Raw genomic sequence first — 19173 nt, forward strand, 5'->3', positions numbered from 1 at the left:
GTACGTGAATAAAATGTAAAGACATTATTATTTATTTGTTTGACTCTTTGGAGAAGAGATGAGATTTGATTTGACTCTGATGGGTCCGCATTAATCATTACTTTGATATTTTAGTTATGAAATGCCAGGTTATTTTCTGTTATTGCTTTGTAGCCTTGTACATTTGTGAGATTCGTCTTGCAGGTGTATGGCGCTGTCATGTCCTACGCCCAGGGTGGGGTTTGGGGCGTGACAGTTCCCCAACAAGCTGAACTTAGTGCGTGTGTAAAACTTAACAAGAGAGAAGAAGAAGTGTGTAAAACGTAGTGCGTGCATACTTGTGAAGGCACAAAACCATAGGCACACCAAAGAAATTGCAAAACTTGAAAGCTCTCTTTCAAGAACATGAATATGCACTCTTTGATAAAAAATAACATGAATACAATTTGGGAAAAGTGGAAGTTCTCCATTTTTCTTTTTTTTCCATTCACATGTAAATGTTTAAATACATAAGTACTTTGAATAAAGAAAGACTCATAAGATATCTACTACTTTGTATGATAGATAGATACAGCCTCTAGCTAAACTACCCATTTCAATAAATCTCTTTCCAATCGATTTAGTCAAACTACAAAAACTAAAAGACTTCCTAAATTAGAAAGACTCTAGAGAGTGTAGGTGGTGATGACGTTTGAAGATGACGTTCACAGGTATTTGAAGAGAAAGTATTTACTTCATCTTCTTTCTCCCAGTTTTCTTAAATTGCTAAATATTAAAGCAGGAAAAAAGCCCAACACAATCAAGGATATCAAAAAAAGGAAAAAATATCTTACATGATTATCATTATATAACAAACAAATCATGCATATTCATTGAGTGCTCTACTTTTGGATCGAGAACTTGCAAAAGGATGGTCAAAACTCTATAGAAGCATTATTCCATCACATTCAAAGGCTAAAAAACACAATTAGTGGAATAGTTACTACTTAATAATGCTTGCGTAATCGGGTTTTTTAAAACCTGAATTTATCACTTAAAAATCAAGAAACGCTGTCAGGAGTGGACAGCATACATCAGCTTGATCATGAACCCTCTCTTACACTGTTTTCAAACTAAAAACCTAGATTCTAAAATCCGCATATCCAAACGGCCCCTAAGTCATTAGAGAGAGAGAGAGAGAGAGAGAGAGAGAGAGAGAGAGAGGCATTCACATTTTCTTCTCCTAGATGGAAATTGATACATTTTCTCTTTCTAGAAGGTACCCATCTTTGGTTTTGGCAGTTAGACTTCTGTATAGTTTAAGACTTTCCTAGGCTGTGAGCGTCAAGGGAAGGCAGCTTCGACTCTCCATTATTAGCTGTCCATATATTAAATTTAAATTAAATAGAACGTTCTTAGAAGTTAGAAGGGAAATTGAATCTGCACCACCTTGTATTGATAACGACGCTCTTCTCTTATACAAGATAACACACGCTCTGCCAAGAGCTCAAATGTATTTGTTATTTTGTTTGCCTCATCATAAGTGCACCTTAGTCTTTAAAACCGAGTTTACCTCAGCTTCAAAAAGTCATTGTCCATGAAAAGTCTTATTTACTTAGTGAAAGCAGAAATTTTGTTGTTCAACGTACAAATTAATTATTCAAAGAAATGATAAACAAATGTTGCCTTGGAATAACATGGAGGACCTTGACTCGCACACCACCAGAATCGAGGGTAGGATGACCAATTGATATCACCGATCATCTTTGGCATGTTGAAGATAGTCTGAAATGGACTGATCCTAACCGTTGGATGGAGAGCTTGCAAATGGATGGTCAAAAACTATAATTTATAGAAGAAAAATAACGTCATGTTCTAGAAACAGCATTCCATCATACTCAAAGCCTCAAATGTGCTTTTTTGCCCCCGAGGTGATCCAAAGTGCACCTTAGTCTTGAAACTGAGTTAATTTTCACGACATTACAAAGACTGGAGGAAGGAGTCTTCCAATTTGTGCGTGAAAAGTTCTTTGTACGTGGGAAAAGAAGTTTTATTTTTCAAAGACATGAAACACAAATGTTTCCTTGTAATAACATGGAGGACCTCGACTCGCACACCTCTATTCACATGTCATAATTTTTCCATTTTTACCTCCCCATAGAGATCAATATAAATAGGGGCTAAGCTCTTTTGTACAATCACCTTCAATTGGATGCCCTTTGCTCTTCAAACAATTTCCTCGTTTTACCCTTTACAGGAAAAAAATATGACTTCAGACCCTTCACAAGCCCTCATCTTCTCCATCGCGATCGTTGCGATATCTTGGATCGCATGGATGATCAAGAAATCCATAAAGGGAAACACATCGCCTTTGCCTCCGGGTCCACGTGGGTTACCATTGATCGGTAACCTTCCGTTTCTCGAACCCGAGCTCCATCGATATTATGCCAAATTATCTGCCATCTATGGCCCCATCTTCAAGCTCCGACTCGGCAATAAGCTGTGTGTTGTATTAAGCTCCCCGTCCATGGCGAAGGAGGTCCTCAAAGACCATGACACCACCTTCGCCAACCATGACATGCAAGCTGCGGCACTTCTTACTGCCACTTATGGTGGGTCCGACATTGTGTTGAGTCCCTATGGTCCAGAATGGCGCATGCTCCGCAGGGTTTGCATCCAAGAGCTTCTCAATACTGCTAGCCTTGACGCCGGTCGAGTCCACAGACGACTACGGGTTCATCAGACCTTGAGCGAAGTGTATGCCAAAATTGAAACCCCGGTTGATGTTGGTGAGAAGATAACTCAAACAATCTTCAACACCATGACGAGCACCCTATGGGGTGGCACACTCAAGGGGAATGAAGAGACTAGTGTGGCGTCGGAGTTTCGGCATATCATGTTGGAAATCGGGGAGCTCATTACACAACCCAACATTTCTGATCTATTTCCTCTTCTAGCCAGATTTGATATACAGGGCGTCCAACGTAAAGCAAAGAACCTCATGTCATGGTTCGATAGGATATTCGAATCTATCCTAGATCAACGGATGAAAATGAATGCAGAGGTAGGAGAGGCGAATCACGACATTAGCATGAAGCAAAACAAGGATTTCCTCGATATCCTTTTGAACCTCAAGAATAAACAGGACCCCAAAACACCATTGACAATGACACACATCAAGGCCTTGTTGCTGGTAATTTTCTATACTTAATCTATGAATATTTAGGGCTCGTTTGTTTCGGATTTTAGAATCAGTGTTGAGTCCAAAACCGATTCAAGGCAAAATCGTGCATTTAATTTGATAGTTTTAGAACCGATTTTGGACTCAAATAGATTCTACATCCCAAGCAAATAACTGACTGTTGTGATGTAGAATTTATCAGAGTACAAAATGATTCTACACCTCGGAACAAACATCCGATTTTTCTAAGAATCGGTTTTATACTAAAATTCGATTCTCAAAACGCAAAATAATAGTGGTTTTGCGTCTTAGGCATTCATATAATTTATGACCGTACATTAAGGCTCATGTGTTTATTTGATTTGTGGGTGCAGGACATGGTAGCTGGGGGGGTCGACACAACATCAACCACATTAGAGTGGGCCATGGCTGAAATGATGCACAAACCCGAGATAATGAAGAAAGCTCAAGAGGAATTAGAATCAGTAGTGGGGAAGGATAAAATTCTTGAAGATTCCCATTGTGCTGAATTGCATTATTTAGAAGCAGTGGTGAAAGAAGCACTACGTTTGCACCCTCCCAATGTTTTCTTGATCCCTCACAGTGCAATTGAATCATGCGTGGTGGGTGGATACACCATCCCAAAAAACACTGCCATCTTTGTGAACTTATGGGAGATACAGAGAGACCCTTCCCTGTGGGACAATCCCTCAGAGTTCATTCCTGAGAGGTTCTTGAGTAGTGCCACTGCAGGTAATAAATGGGATTATAGGGGCAATGATTTTCGTTATTTTCCATTTGGGTCAGGGAGGAGGATCTGTCCAGGGATCTCTTTGGCTGAGAGGTCTCTAAAATATGTATTGGGTTCTCTCTTGCATTCGTTCGACTGGAAATTACCGACCGGAACCAAGATCGATCTTGCGGACAAGTTTGGCCAGGTGATAAAGATAGCAAACCCCGTCGTTGCTATACCCACGCCACGATTATCGAACCCGAAACTCTACGATCTGCTCTTAAAAGAAGAACCATGATGATATTAATCCAGTAATGGGTGATTGTTGTCTTGGGGATATATGCCTTTTGTACTCTTGTATTGTAGTATATCTGAATAAATAAATTTATTTCTTTAATTATCAATAAAAGTCCTACAATCATTTAGCTTCTCCCTTCAAATAAATTTTATGCGCCTTCTAATCGTGTTATCATTTAATTATTTTACTTGACACATGCATTTAATCATTTAACTAGTAATTATCTATATAAAATTTATGTCTCCACTCAATCATCTGTTGTACAATCATGAGAGAGAGAGAGAGAGAGGAATATCTGTTTCCCAATTATTATTTTAGTTTCTCTTTCATTTCATTGATAAATCTAAATAACCAGAATGAGTTTTTATTTGGTGCCCGACCATCAAGTCTCGTGTGGGCCCCACTAAAAATATCGCACCTAAAGGCCCAATTTCTTGTAGTGTTACTATTTGAGAGGCTGCTGTTGGATCAAACATCAAGGGTGGTATTCTGTCGTACCACCCACACAGGACTTGTTGCTCGGGCACCATATAATTTCTCATAACCTTATATGTGGAAGAGTTAAAGAGATATCAAACAATAATTTCATTTCGTCACGTCGTTTGATAGAGATGTCTTTTAAGGCAAGCACTGTTTTAGTTATAAAAAATGATCATGTATGGTATGGACCCATCGCCATGTCTATGGTGATTGAGTCCGTGAATATTGTTGTCCATCACAAATCTGGCCTATTTCTCTTGTCATCACTCCCATAGGAAGATTCAAGACCTTTGATCTCTCATGGCGAAAGACAAATCTTTTAAGATATCTTTAAGCCGTTGGTTTTTGCATTCCTTAATCTTGCAATAAAATCCTTGTTCTATTCAAAGAATTGAAATATCTTCTCAGACGAGTTGTTAAGGAAAAGATGACATGAACCCACGCCAACGTGGATGAGAATTGAGTCCATGAATAATATTACCTATCACAAGTTGATGCAGTCCTCGGAGCGTGGAAATAAGAAATAAAAAACATGGTAGTTCCAACATCAGTTGCCCATATATATTCATCTAACTCCACTCCCTATTTAGAATGACAGTTTTTACACCATAACCATGGATACTTTGTTTTACATCCACTACTGAACATACAAAATTCTAACAGCAATGCACAAATGATTTCCAGGTTAAAATAAACCTAATACAAAGGAAAGAGAAAAAAGAAAGTAAACTAAAAATAAAACATCTCCCTCTCTCTCTCTCTCTCAAAATATTTGGAAAATTCGCTATCTCTAAAAATATATATTTCCAAACTTTCAAAAAAATTTAGTTCCTGTAAATACCCAAAAATACCCCTCACTTAAATTTTCGTCCCCCTCTTGAAAAGAGGGGCGTTTTTGTCTTTTCATGTTTAGGTCAGATTAGGGCTTCCTAATAAAGCCTATAAATTCATCTTTTTGTGGCTAAACAAACCCTAAACGTTTTATTAAGCCCCAGAGATAGAAATCAGAGAAAGAGAAGGAGAAGACCGAGGAGATCGCGATTTTTGAGTCGAACCCGCGAGTCCAGGTAAGATCTATGATCTATGAAAGATTTGGATAGTTAGAAATCCTAAAACAAGGGTTTGAAAAGAGAAAAGAAATAAGATCTTTGATTAATATGAATTAGAAATAAGAATATTTGGGTTGATCTTGAGTTTTCTTGGATCCGATGTTGATTTACGATTCCAAAGAACTCAAAATCAATATATATGAATATGAATTCAGAAACTAGAACTTTGGAGATTCGACGAAGAATCTTTGGTGATTTCTTTCTTAAATTATACTTATGGAATTCGGAGCGTAAAATCAGATTTAATGGATTCCTCTCGTCGATACGAATCTATCGGATCCGACCTCGCGCGTTTTGAACCCCAAACAAAGGAGTTATGGCCGTTTTAGTGAAAAAACGGTGGAAAATCGCATTCAGAAGAAATATGGATCCGCGCGTGGGGCGGACGTCCGGACAAATGGCGGACGTCCGTGAGTACCAAGTTTGGCGACAGACGGATCCTCGGACGTCCGTAATTCTCGGACGACCGGAGCGACTTATTTTTCCAAAACTTCGAAAATTCATAACTTATTCAAATGGGCCCTTATTTGTCACTTATGTTCTGTTTAGATCAGGATATTGAATCATAGTCCGAATTAAGAAATGAATCGAACATCTTTGAGGTACGTAATAACGTACTACTTTGGGTATTATAAACCATTCTCATTTGAATCAGTATTGACTTTGGAAACCTGTACTGATACTTTGAACTTCTGAATTAGCTTTGAGTCCATCATGCTATTTGTTTCACCTACTGTTACTTTTCTGAAGGTTTTAAATAACTGTTCTGAAATACTGTTATGAACATCTGTTCTGAACTCTGAACCTGTGAACTATTTGTTTGAACTTTGAATTTTCTGAACCATTTGAATATGAACCTTGAACATTTGGAACACTTCTATGGAGGCTTGGATAATTTCTGGACCCTGCAATATGGGGGTAAAACATTTGGCAACTCTGGACCAATCGTGGGGGTAGTACACTGAAACTTCTGGCCCGTTAGTGGGATAAAATGCTGGCCCTGTCGACTTGTATCTGAACTTCAGGAACTGATTCCGAACACCGTGGACTGTCGGTGTATAAGCAATAACATGTTTTCTGAACCATGCCGATGACTCTGAAGTGTATTTGAATTCTGAACCTTCTGTACATGAACTCTGAAATCTCCGACTTTGATCCGATCTAAGATTCAGAATTTAGAACCATATTTGACATGCACTTATCACTGTTTATGCCTAATGAATCAGTTAAGACCTTTGAACTCAGTTTTGACTTTGAGTTTCTGACCCTATTGAATCCTGACATGCTAGACTGTGCTTAGAGTAGTGCTTTATTATGTACCGAGCTTTTCAGCCGACTGTGGTTATTTAATATTTTTCAGGTCTTGACCCTCGTGAAGATAACGAGGAACATGACGCTTAGCTTTGGATTTGGACTCAGAGATTTAGTTTATTTATTTCAGTTTATTAGAAAGTGAGTACGTGAATAAAATGTAAAGACAATATTATTTATTTGTTTGACTCTTTGGAGAAGAGATGAGATTTGATTTGACTCTGATGGGTCCGCATTAATCATTACTTTGATATTTTAGTTATGAAATGCCAGGTTATTTTCTGTTATTGCTTTGTAGCCTTGTACATTTGTGAGATTCGTCTTGCAGGTGTATGGCGCTGTCATGTCCTACGCCCAGGGTGGGGTTTGGGGCGTGACAGTTCCCCAACAAGCTGAGCTTAGTGCGTGTGTAAAACTTAACAAGAGAGAAGAAGAAGTGTGTAAAACGTAGTGCGTGCATACTTGTGAAGGCACAAAACCATAGGCACACCAAAGAAATTGCAAAACTTGAAAGCTCTCTTTCAAGAACATGAATATGCACTCTTTGATAAAAAATAACATGAATACAATTTGGGAAAAGTGGAAGTTCTCCATTTTTCTTTTTTTTCCATTCACGTGTAAATGTTTAAATACGTAAGTACTTTGAATAAAGAAAGACTCATAAGATATCTACTACTTTGTATGATAGATAGATACAACCTCTAGCTAAACTACCCATTTCAATAAATCTCTTTCCAATCGATTTAGTCAAACTACAAAAACTAAAAGACTTCCTAAATTAGAAAGACTCTAGAGAGTGTAGGTGGTGATGACGTTTGAAGATGACGTTCACAGGTATTTGAAGAGAAAGTATTTACTTCATCTTCTTTCTCCCTGTTTTCTTAAATTGCTAAATATTAAAGCAGGAAAAAAGCCCAACACAATCAAGGATATCAAAAAAAGGAAAAAATATCTTACATGATTATCATTATATAACAAACAAATCATGCATATTCATTGAGTGCTCTACTTTTGGATCGAGAGCTTGCAAAAGGATGGTCAAAACTCTATAGAAGCATTATTCCATCACATTCAAAGGGTAAAAAACACAATTAGTGGAATAGTTACTACTTAATAATGCTTGCGTAATCGGGTTTTTTAAAACCTGAATTTCTCACTTAAAATTCAAGAAACGCTGTCAGGAGTGGACAGCATACATCAGCTTGATCATTTACCCTCTCTTACACTGTTTTCAAACTAAAAACCTAGATTCTAAAATCCGCATATCCAAACGGCCCCTAAGTCATTAGAGAGAGAGAGAGAGAGGCATTCACATTTTCTTCTCCTAGATGGAAATTGATACATTTTCTCTTTCTAGAAGGTACCCATCTTTGATTTTGGCAGTTAGACTTCTCTATAGTTTAAGAGTTTCCTAGGCTGTGAGCGTCAAAGCAAGGCAGCTTCGACTCTCCATTATTAGCTGTCCATATATTAAATTTAAATTAAATAGAACGTTCTTAGAAGTTAGAAGGGAAATTGAATCTGCACCACCTTGTATTGATAACGACGCTCTTCTCTTATACAAGATAACACACGCTCTGCCAAGAGCTCAAATGTATTTGTTATTTTGTTTGCCTCATCATAAGTGCACCTTAGTCTTTAAAACCGAGTTTACCTCAGCTTCAAAAAGTCATTGTCCATGAAAAGTCTTATTTACTTAGTGAAAGCAGAAATTTTGTTGTTCAACGTACAAATTAATTATTCAAAGAAATGATAAACAAATGTTGCCTTGGAATAACATGGAGGACCTTGACTCGCACACCACCAGAATCGAGGGTAGGATGACCAATTGATATCACCGTTCATCTTTGGCATGTTGAAGATAGTCTGAAATGGACTGATCCTAACCGTTGGATGGAGAGCTTGCAAATGGATGGTCAAAAACTATAATTTATAGAAGAAAAATAACGTCATGTTCTAGAAACAGCATTCCATCATACTCAAAGCCTCAAATGTGCTTTTTTGCCCCCGAGGTGATCCAAAGTGCACCTTAGTCTTGAAACTGAGTTAATTTTCACGACATTACAAAGACTGGAGGAAGGAGTCTTCCAATTTGTGCGTGAAAAGTTCTTTGTACGTGGGAAAAGAAGTTTTATTTTTCAAAGACATGAAACACAAATGTTTCCTTGTAATAACATGGAGGACCTCGACTCGCACACCTCTATTCACATGTCATAATTTTTCCATTTTTACCTCCCCATAGAGATCAATATAAATAGGGGCTAAGCTCTTTTGTACAATCACCTTCAATTGGATGCCCTTTGCTCTTCAAACAATTTCCTCGTTTTACCCTTTACAGGAAAAAAATATGACTTCAGACCCTTCACAAGCCCTCATCTTCTCCATCGCGATCGTTGCGATATCTTGGATCGCATGGATGATCAAGAAATCCATAAAGGGGAACACATCGCCTTTGCCTCCGGGTCCACGTGGGTTACCATTGATCGGTAACCTTCCGTTTCTCGAACCCGAGCTCCATCGATATTATGCCAAATTATCTGCCATCTATGGCCCCATCTTCAAGCTCCGACTCGGCAATAAGCTGTGTGTTGTATTAAGCTCCCCGTCCATGGCGAAGGAGGTCCTCAAAGACCATGACACCACCTTCGCCAACCATGACATGCAAGCTGCGGCACTTCTTACTGCCACTTATGGTGGGTCCGACATTGTGTTGAGTCCCTATGGTCCAGAATGGCGCATGCTCCGCAGGGTTTGCATCCAAGAGCTTCTCAATACTGCTAGCCTTGACGCCGGTCGAGTCCACAGACGACTACGGGTTCATCAGACCTTGAGCGAAGTGTATGCCAAAATTGAAACCCCGGTTGATGTTGGTGAGAAGATAACTCAAACAATCTTCAACACCATGACGAGCACCCTATGGGGTGGCACACTCAAGGGGAATGAAGAGACTAGTGTGGCGTCGGAGTTTCGGCATATCATGTTGGAAATCGGGGAGCTCATTACACAACCCAACATTTCTGATCTATTTCCTCTTCTAGCCAGATTTGATATACAGGGCGTCCAACGTAAAGCAAAGAACCTCATGTCATGGTTCGATAGGATATTCGAATCTATCCTAGATCAACGGATGAAAATGAATGCAGAGGTAGGAGAGGCGAATCACGACATTAGCATGAAGCAAAACAAGGATTTCCTCGATATCCTTTTGAACCTCAAGAATAAACAGGACCCCAAAACACCATTGACAATGACACACATCAAGGCCTTGTTGCTGGTAATTTTCTATACTTAATCTATGAATATTTAGGGCTCGTTTGTTTCGGATTTTAGAATCAGTGTTGAGTCCAAAACCGATTCAAGGCAAAATCGTGCATTTAATTTGATAGTTTTAGAACCGATTTTGGACTCAAATAGATTCTACATCCCAAGCAAATAACTGACTGTTGTGATGTAGAATTTATCAGAGTACAAAATGATTCTACACCTCGGAACAAACATCCGATTTTTCTAAGAATCGGTTTTATACTAAAATTCGATTCTCAAAACGCAAAATAATAGTGGTTTTGCGTCTTAGGCATTCATATAATTTATGACCGTACATTAAGGCTCATGTGTTTATTTGATTTGTGGGTGCAGGACATGGTAGCTGGGGGGGTCGACACAACATCAACCACATTAGAGTGGGCCATGGCTGAAATGATGCACAAACCCGAGATAATGAAGAAAGCTCAAGAGGAATTAGAATCAGTAGTGGGGAAGGATAAAATTCTAGAAGATTCCCATTGTGCTGAATTGCATTATTTAGAAGCAGTGGTGAAAGAAGCACTGCGTTTGCACCCTCCCAATGTTTTCTTGATCCCTCACAGTGCAATTGAATCATGCGTGGTGGGTGGATACACCATCCCAAAAAACACTGCCATCTTTGTGAACTTATGGGAGATACAGAGAGACCCTTCCCTGTGGGACAATCCCTCAGAGTTCATTCCTGAGAGGTTCTTGAGTAGTGCCACTGCAGGTAATAAATGGGATTATAGGGGCAATGATTTTCGTTATTTTCCATTTGGGTCAGGGAGGAGGATCTGTCCAGTGATCTCTTTGGCTGAGAGGTCTCTAAAATACGTATTGGGTTCTCTCTTGCATTCGTTCGACTGGAAATTACCGACCGGAACCAAGATCGATCTTGCGGACAAGTTTGGCCAGGTGATAAAGATAGCAAACCCCGTCGTTGCTATACCCACGCCACGATTATCGAACCCGAAACTCTACGATCTGCTCTTAAAAGAAGAACCATGATGATATTAATCCAGTAATGGGTGATTGTTGTCTTGGGGATATATGCCTTTTGTACTCTTGTATTGTAGTATATCTGAATAAATAAATTTATTTCTTTAATTATCAATAAAAGTCCTACAATCATTTAGCTTCTCCCTTCAAATAAATTTTATGCGCCTTCTAATCGTGTTATCATTTAATTATTTTACTTGACACATGCATTTAATCGTTTAACTAGTAATTATCTATATAAAATTTATGTCTCCACTCAATCATCTGTTGTACAATCATGAGAGAGAGAGAGAGATAGAGAGAGAGGAATATCTGTTTCCCAATTATTATTTTAGTTTCTCTTTCATTTCATTGATAAATCTAAATAACCAGAATGAGTTTTTATTTGGTGCCCGACCATCAAGTCTCGTGTGGGCCCCACTAAAAATATCGCACCTAAAGGCCCAATTTCTTGTAGTGTTACTATTTGAGAGGCTGCTATTGGATCAAACATCAAGGGTGGTATTCTGTCGTACCACCCACACAGGACTTGTTGCTCGGGCACCATATAATTTCTCATAACCTTATATGTGGAAGAGTTAAAGAGATATCAAACAATAATTTCATTTCGTCACGTCGTTTGATAGAGATGTCTTTTAAGGCAAGCACTGTTTTAGTTATAAAAAATGATCATGTATGGTATGGACCCATCGCCATGTCTATGGTGATTGAGTCCGTGAATATTGTTGTCCATCACAAATCTGGCCTATTTCTCTTGTCATCACTCCCATAGGAAGATTCAAGACCTTTGATCTCTCATGGCGAAAGACAAATCTTTTAAGATATCTTTAAGCCGTTGGTTTTTGCATTCCTTAATCTTGCAATAAAATCCTTGTTCTATTCAAAGAATTGAAATATCTTCTCAGACGAGTTGTTAAGGAAAAGATGACATGAACCCACGCCAACGTGGATGAGAATTGAGTCCATGAATAATATTACCTATCACAAGTTGATGCAGTCCTCGGAGCGTGGAAATAAGAAATAAAAAACATGGTAGCTCCAACATCAGTTGCCCATATATATTCATCTAACTCCACTCCCTATTTAGAATGACAGTTTTTACACCATAACCATGGATACTTTGTTTTACATCCACTACTGAACATACAAAATTCTAACAGCAATGCACAAATGATTTCCAGGTTAAAATAAACCTAATACAAAGGAAAAAGAAAAAAGAAAGTAAACTAAAAATAAAACATCTCTCTCTCTGTCAAAATATTTCGAAAATTCGCTATCTCTAAAAATATATATTTCCAAACTTTCAAAAAAATTTAGTTCCTGTAAATACCCAAAAATACACCTCACTTAAATTTTCGTCCCCCTCTTGAAAAGAGGAGCGTTTTTGTCTTTTCATGATTAGGTCAGATTAGGGATTCCTAATAAAGCCTATAAATTCATCTTTTTGTGGCTAAACAAACCCTAAACGTTTTATTAAGCCCCAGAGATAGAAATCAGAGAAAGAGAAGGAGAAGACCGAGGAGATAGCGATTTTTGAGTCGAACCCGCGAGTCCAGGTAAGATCTATGATCTATGAAAGATTTGGATAGTTAGAAATCCTAAACAAGGGTTTGAAAAGAGAAAAGAAATAAGATCTTTGATTAATATGAATTAGAAATAAGAATATTTGGGTTGATCTTGAGTTTTCTTGGATCCGATGTTGATTTACGATTCCAAAGAACTCAAAATCAATATATATGAATATGAATTCAGAAACTAGAAATTTGGAGATTCGACGAAGAATCTTTGGTGATTTCTTTCTTAAATTATACTTATGTAATTGGGAGCGTAAAATCAGATTTAATGGATTCCTCTCGTCGATACGAATCTATCGGATCCGACCTCGCGCATTTTGAACCCCAAACAAAGGAGTTATGGCCGTTTTAGTGAAAAAACGGTGGAAAATCGCGTTCAGAAGAAATATGGATCCGCGCGTGGGGCGGACGTCCGGACAAATGGCGGACGTCCGTGAGTACCAAGTTTGGCGACAGACGGATCCTCGGACGTCCGTAATTCTCGGACGACCGGAGCGACTTATTTTTCCAAAACTTCGAAAATTCATAACTTATTCAAATGGGCCCTTATTTGTCACTTATGTTCTGTTTAGATCAGGATATTGAATCATAGTCCGAATTAAGAAATGAATCGAACATCTTTGAGGTACGTAATAACGTACTACTTTGGGTATTATAAACCATTCTCATTTGATTCAGTATTGACTTTGGAAACCTGTACTGATACTTTGAACTTCTGAATTAGCTTTGAGTCCATCATGCTATTTGTTTCACCTACTGTTACTTTTCTGAAGGTTTAAATAACTGTTCTGAAATACTGTTATGAACATCTGTTCTGAACTCTGAACCTGTGAACTATTTGTTTGAACTTTGAATTTTCTGAACCATTTGAATATGAACCTTGAACATTTGGAACACTTCTATGGAGGCTTGGATAATTTCTGGACCCTGCAATATGGGGGTAAAACAGTTGGCAACTCTGGACCAATCGTGGGGGTAGTACACTGAAACTTCTGGCCCGTTAGTGGGATAAAATGCTGGCCCTGTCGACTTGTATCTGAACTTCAGGAACTGATTTCGAACACCGTGGACTGTCGGTGTATAAGCAATAACATGTTTTCTGAACCATGCCGATGACTCTGAAGTGTATTTGAATTCTGAACCTTCTGTACATGAACTCTGAAATCTCCGACTTTGATCCGATCTAAGATTCAGAATTTAGAACCATATTTGACATGCACTTATCACTGTTTATGCCTAATGAATCAGTTAAGACCTTTGAACTCAGTTTTGACTTTGAGTTTCTGACCCTATTGAATCCTGACATGCTAGACTGTGCTTAGAGTAGTGCTTTATTATGTACCGAGCTTTTCAGCCGACTGTGGTTATTTAATATTTTTCAGGTCTTGACCCTCGTGAAGATAACGAGGAACATGACGCTTAGCTTTGGATTTGGACTCAGAGATTTAGTTTATTTATTTCAGTTTATTAGAAAGTGAGTACGTGAATAAAATGTAAAGACAATATTATTTATTTGTTTGACTCTTTGGAGAAGAGATGAGATTTGATTTGACTCTGATGGGTCCGCATTAATCATTACTTTGATATTTTAGTTATGAAATGCCAGGTTATTTTCTGTTATTGCTTTGTAGCCTTGTACATTTGTGAGATTCGTCTTGCAGGTGTATGGCGCTGTCATGTCCTACGCCCAGGGTGGGGTTTGGGGCGTGACAGTTCCCCAACAAGCTGAACTTAGTGCGTGTGTAAAACTTAACAAGAGAGAAGAAGAAGTGTGTAAAACGTAGTGCGTGCATACTTGTGAAGGCACAAAACCATAGGCACACCAAAGAAATTGCAAAACTTGAAAGCTCTCTTTCAAGAACATGAATATGCACTCTTTGATAAAAAATAACATGAATACAATTTGGGAAAAGTGGAAGTTCTCCATTTTTCTTTTTTTTCCATTCACGTGTAAATGTTTAAATACGTAAGTACTTTGAATAAAGAAAGACTCATAAGATATCTACTACTTTGTATGATAGATAGATACAACCTCTAGCTAAACTACCCATTTCAATAAATCTCTTTCCAATCGATTTAGTCAAACTACAAAAACTAAAAGACTTCCTAAATTAGAAAGACTCTAGAGAGTGTAGGTGGTGATGACGTTTGAAGATGACGTTCACAGGTATTTGAAGAGAAAGTATTTACTTCATCTTCTTTCTCCCTGTTTTCTTAAATTGCTAAATATTAAAGCAGGAAAAAAGCCCAACACAATCAAGGATATCAAAAAAAGGAAAAAATATCTTACATGATTATCATTATATAACAAACAAATCATGCATATTCATTGAGTGCTCTACTTTTGGATCGAGAGCTTGCAAAAGGATGGTCAAAACTCTATAGAAGCATTATTCCATCACATTCAAAGGGTAAAAAACACAATTAGTGGAATAGTTACTACTTAATAATGCTTGCGTAATCGGGTTTTTTAAAACCTGAATTTCTCACTTAAAATTCAAGAAACGCTGTCAGGAGTGGACAGCATACATCAGCTTGATCATTTACCCTCTCTTACACTGTTTTCAAACTAAAAACCTAGATTCTAAAATCCGCATATCCAAACGGCCCCTAAGTCATTAGAGAGAGAGAGAGAGAGGCATTCACATTTTCTTCTCCTAGATGGAAATTGATACATTTTCTCTTTCTAGAAGGTACCCATCTTTGATTTTGGCAGTTAGACTTCTCTATAGTTTAAGAGTTTCCTAGGCTGTGAGCGTCAAGGCAAGGCAGCTTCGACTCTCCATTATTAGCTGTCCATATATTAAATTTAAATTAAATAGAACGTTCTTAGAAGTTAGAAGGGAAATTGAATCTGCACCACCTTGTATTGATAACGACGCTCTTCTCTTATACAAGATAACACACGCTCTGCCAAGAGCTCAAATGTATTTGTTATTTTGTTTGCCTCATCATAAGTGCACCTTAGTCTTTAAAACCGAGTTTACCTCAGCTTCAAAAAGTCATTGTCCATGAAAAGTCTTATTTACTTAGTGAAAGCAGAAATTTTGTTGTTCAACGTACAAATTAATTATTCAAAGAAATGATAAACAAATGTTGCCTTGGAATAACATGGAGGACCTTGACTCGCACACCACCAGAATCGAGGGTAGGATGACCAATTGATATCACCGATCATCTTTGGCATGTTGAAGATAGTCTGAAATGGACTGATCCTAACCGTTGGATGGAGAGCTTGCAAATGGATGGTCAAAAACTATAATTTATAGAAGAAAAATAACGTCATGTTCTAGAAACAGCATTCCATCATACTCAAAGCCTCAAATGTGCTTTTTTGCCCCCGAGGTGATCCAAAGTGCACCTTAGTCTTGAAACTGAGTTAATTTTCACGACATTACAAAGACTGGAGGAAGGAGTCTTCCAATTTGTGCGTGAAAAGTTCTTTGTACGTGGGAAAAGAAGTTTTATTTTTCAAAGACATGAAACACAAATGTTTCCTTGTAATAACATGGAGGACCTCGACTCGCACACCTCTATTCACATGTCATAATTTTTCCATTTTTACCTCCCCATAGAGATCAATATAAATAGGGGCTAAGCTCTTTTGTACAATCACCTTCAATTGGATGCCCTTTGCTCTTCAAACAATTTCCTCGTTTTACCCTTTACAGGAAAAAAATATGACTTCAGACCCTTCACAAGCCCTCATCTTCTCCATCGCGATCGTTGCGATATCTTGGATCGCATGGATGATCAAGAAATCCATAAAGGGGAACACATCGCCTTTGCCTCCGGGTCCACGTGGGTTACCATTGATCGGTAACCTTCCGTTTCTCGAACCCGAGCTCCATCGATATTATGCCAAATTATCTGCCATCTATGGCCCCATCTTCAAGCTCCGACTCGGCAATAAGCTGTGTGTTGTATTAAGCTCCCCGTCCATGGCGAAGGAGGTCCTCAAAGACCATGACACCACCTTCGCCAACCATGACATGCAAGCTGCGGCACTTCTTACTGCCACTTATGGTGGGTCTGACATTGTGTTGAGTCCCTATGGTCCAGAATGGCGCATGCTCCGCAGGGTTTGCATCCAAGAGCTTCTCAATACTGCTAGCCTTGACGCCGGTCGAGTCCACAGACGACTACGGGTTCATCAGACCTTGAGCGAAGTGTATGCCAAAATTGAAACCCCGGTTGATGTTGGTGAGAAGATAACTCAAACAATCTTCAACACCATGACGAGCACCCTATGGGGTGGCACACTCAAGGGGAATGAAGAGACTAGTGTGGCGTCGGAGTTTCGGCATATCATGTTGGAAATCGGGGAGCTCATTACACAACCCAACATTTCTGATCTATTTCCTCTTCTAGCCAGATTTGATATACAGGGCGTCCAACGTAAAGCAAAGAACCTCATGTCATGGTTCGATAGGATATTCGAATCTATCCTAGATCAACGGATGAAAATGAATGCAGAGGTAGGAGAGGCGAATCACGACATTAGCATGAAGCAAAACAAGGATTTCCTCGATATCCTTTTGAACCTCAAGAATAAAGAGGACCCCAAAACACCATTGACAATGACACACATCAAGGCCTTGTTGCTGGTAATTTTCTATACTTAATCTATGAATATTTAGGGCTCGTTTGTTTCGGATTTTAGAGTCAGTGTTGAGTCCAAAACCGATTCAAGGCAAAATCGTGCATTTAATTTGATAGTTTTAGAACCGATTTTGGACTCAAATAGATTCTACATCCCAAGCAAATAACTGACTGTTGTGATGTAGAATTTATCAGAGTACAAAATGATTCTACACCTCGGAACAAACATCCGATTTTTCTAAGAATCGGTTTTATACTAAAATTCGATTCTCAAAACGCAAAATAATAGTGGTTTTGCGTCTTAGGCATTCATATAATTTATGACCGTACATTAAGGCTCATGTGTTTATTTGATTTGTGGGTGCAGGACATGGTAGCTGGGGGGGTCGACACAACATCAACCACATTAGAGTGGGCCATGGCTGAAATGATGCACAAACCCGAGATAATGAAGAAAGCTCAAGAGGAATTAGAATCAGTAGTGGGGAAGGATAAAATTCTAGAAGATTCCCATTGTGCTGAATTGCATTATTTAGAAGCAGTGGTGAAAGAAGCACTGCGTTTGCACCCTCCCAATGTTTTCTTGATCCCTCACAGTGCAATTGAATCATGCGTGGTGGGTGGATACACCATCCCAAAAAACACTGCCATCTTTGTGAACTTATGGGAGATACAGAGAGACCCTTCCCTGTGGGACAATCCCTCAGAGTTCATTCCTGAGAGGTTCTTGAGTAGTGCCACTGCAGGTAATAAATGGGATTATAGGGGCAATGATTTTCGTTATTTTCCATTTGGGTCAGGGAGGAGGATCTGTCCAGGGATCTCTTTGGCTGAGAGGTCTCTAAAATACGTATTGGGTTCTCTCTTGCATTCGTTCGACTGGAAATTACCGACCGGAACCAAGATCGATCTTGCGGACAAGTTTGGCCAGGTGATAAAGATAGCAAACCCCGTCGTTGCTATACCCACGCCACGATTATCGAACCCGAAACTCTACGATCTGCTCTTAAAAGAAGAACCATGATGATATTAATCCAGTAATGGGTGATTGTTGTCTTGGGGATATATGCCTTTTGTACTCTTGTATTGTAGTATATCTGAATAAATAAATTTATTTCTTTAATTATCAATAAAAGTCCTACAATCATTTAGCTTCTCCCTTCAAATAAATTTTATGCGCCTTCTAATCGTGTTATCATTTAATTATTTTACTTGACACATGCATTTAATCGTTTAACTAGTAATTATCTATATAAAATTTATGTCTCCACTCAATCATCTGTTGTACAATCATGAGAGAGAGAGAGAGATAGAGAGAGAGGAATATCTGTTTCCCAATTATTATTTTAGTTTCTCTTTCATTTCATTGATAAATCTAAATAACCAGAATGAGTTTTTATTTGGTGCCCGACCATCAAGTCTCGTGTGGGCCCCACTAAAAATATCGCACCTAAAGGCCCAATTTCTTGTAGTGTTACTATTTGAGAGGCTGCTGTTGGATCAAACATCAAGGGTGGTATTCTGTCGTACCACCCACACAGGACTTGTTGCTCGGGCACCATATAATTTCTCATAACCTTATATGTGGAAGAGTTAAAGAGATATCAAACAATAATTTCATTTCGTCACGTCGTTTGATAGAG

The 19173-nt window shown here is 38.6% G+C and overlaps 2 protein-coding genes and 1 pseudogene across 2 annotated transcripts; all 3 read left to right on the plus strand.

The window, feature by feature from the left end:
- The first annotated feature begins 2202 nt into the window (after positions 1–2202).
- LOC143848736 (cytochrome P450 monooxygenase 76AD131-like) lies at positions 2203–4306 on the plus strand. The gene is made up of 2 exons (XM_077357752.1): positions 2203–3151; positions 3514–4306. The coding sequence occupies exons 1-2, from the start codon at positions 2225–2227 to the stop codon at positions 4168–4170; spliced, it is 1584 nt and encodes a 527-aa protein (XP_077213867.1). The 5' UTR covers positions 2203–2224; the 3' UTR covers positions 4171–4306.
- Positions 4307–9359: 5053 nt separating this feature from the next.
- LOC143848898 (cytochrome P450 monooxygenase 76AD131 pseudogene) lies at positions 9360–11363 on the plus strand (annotated as a pseudogene).
- Positions 11364–16558: 5195 nt separating this feature from the next.
- LOC143849007 (cytochrome P450 monooxygenase 76AD131-like) lies at positions 16559–18690 on the plus strand. The gene is made up of 2 exons (XM_077358056.1): positions 16559–17535; positions 17898–18690. Exons 1-2 carry the CDS (start codon positions 16609–16611, stop codon positions 18552–18554), a joined length of 1584 nt encoding a protein of 527 aa, XP_077214171.1. The 5' UTR covers positions 16559–16608; the 3' UTR covers positions 18555–18690.
- Positions 18691–19173: the final 483 nt, after the last annotated feature.

Source organism: Tasmannia lanceolata, unplaced genomic scaffold, assembly GCF_043159265.1.
Source record: "Tasmannia lanceolata isolate RefF3 unplaced genomic scaffold, GAP_Taslan_0.1 ptg000016l, whole genome shotgun sequence".
Taxonomy (NCBI): Eukaryota; Viridiplantae; Streptophyta; class Magnoliopsida; order Canellales; family Winteraceae; genus Tasmannia; species Tasmannia lanceolata.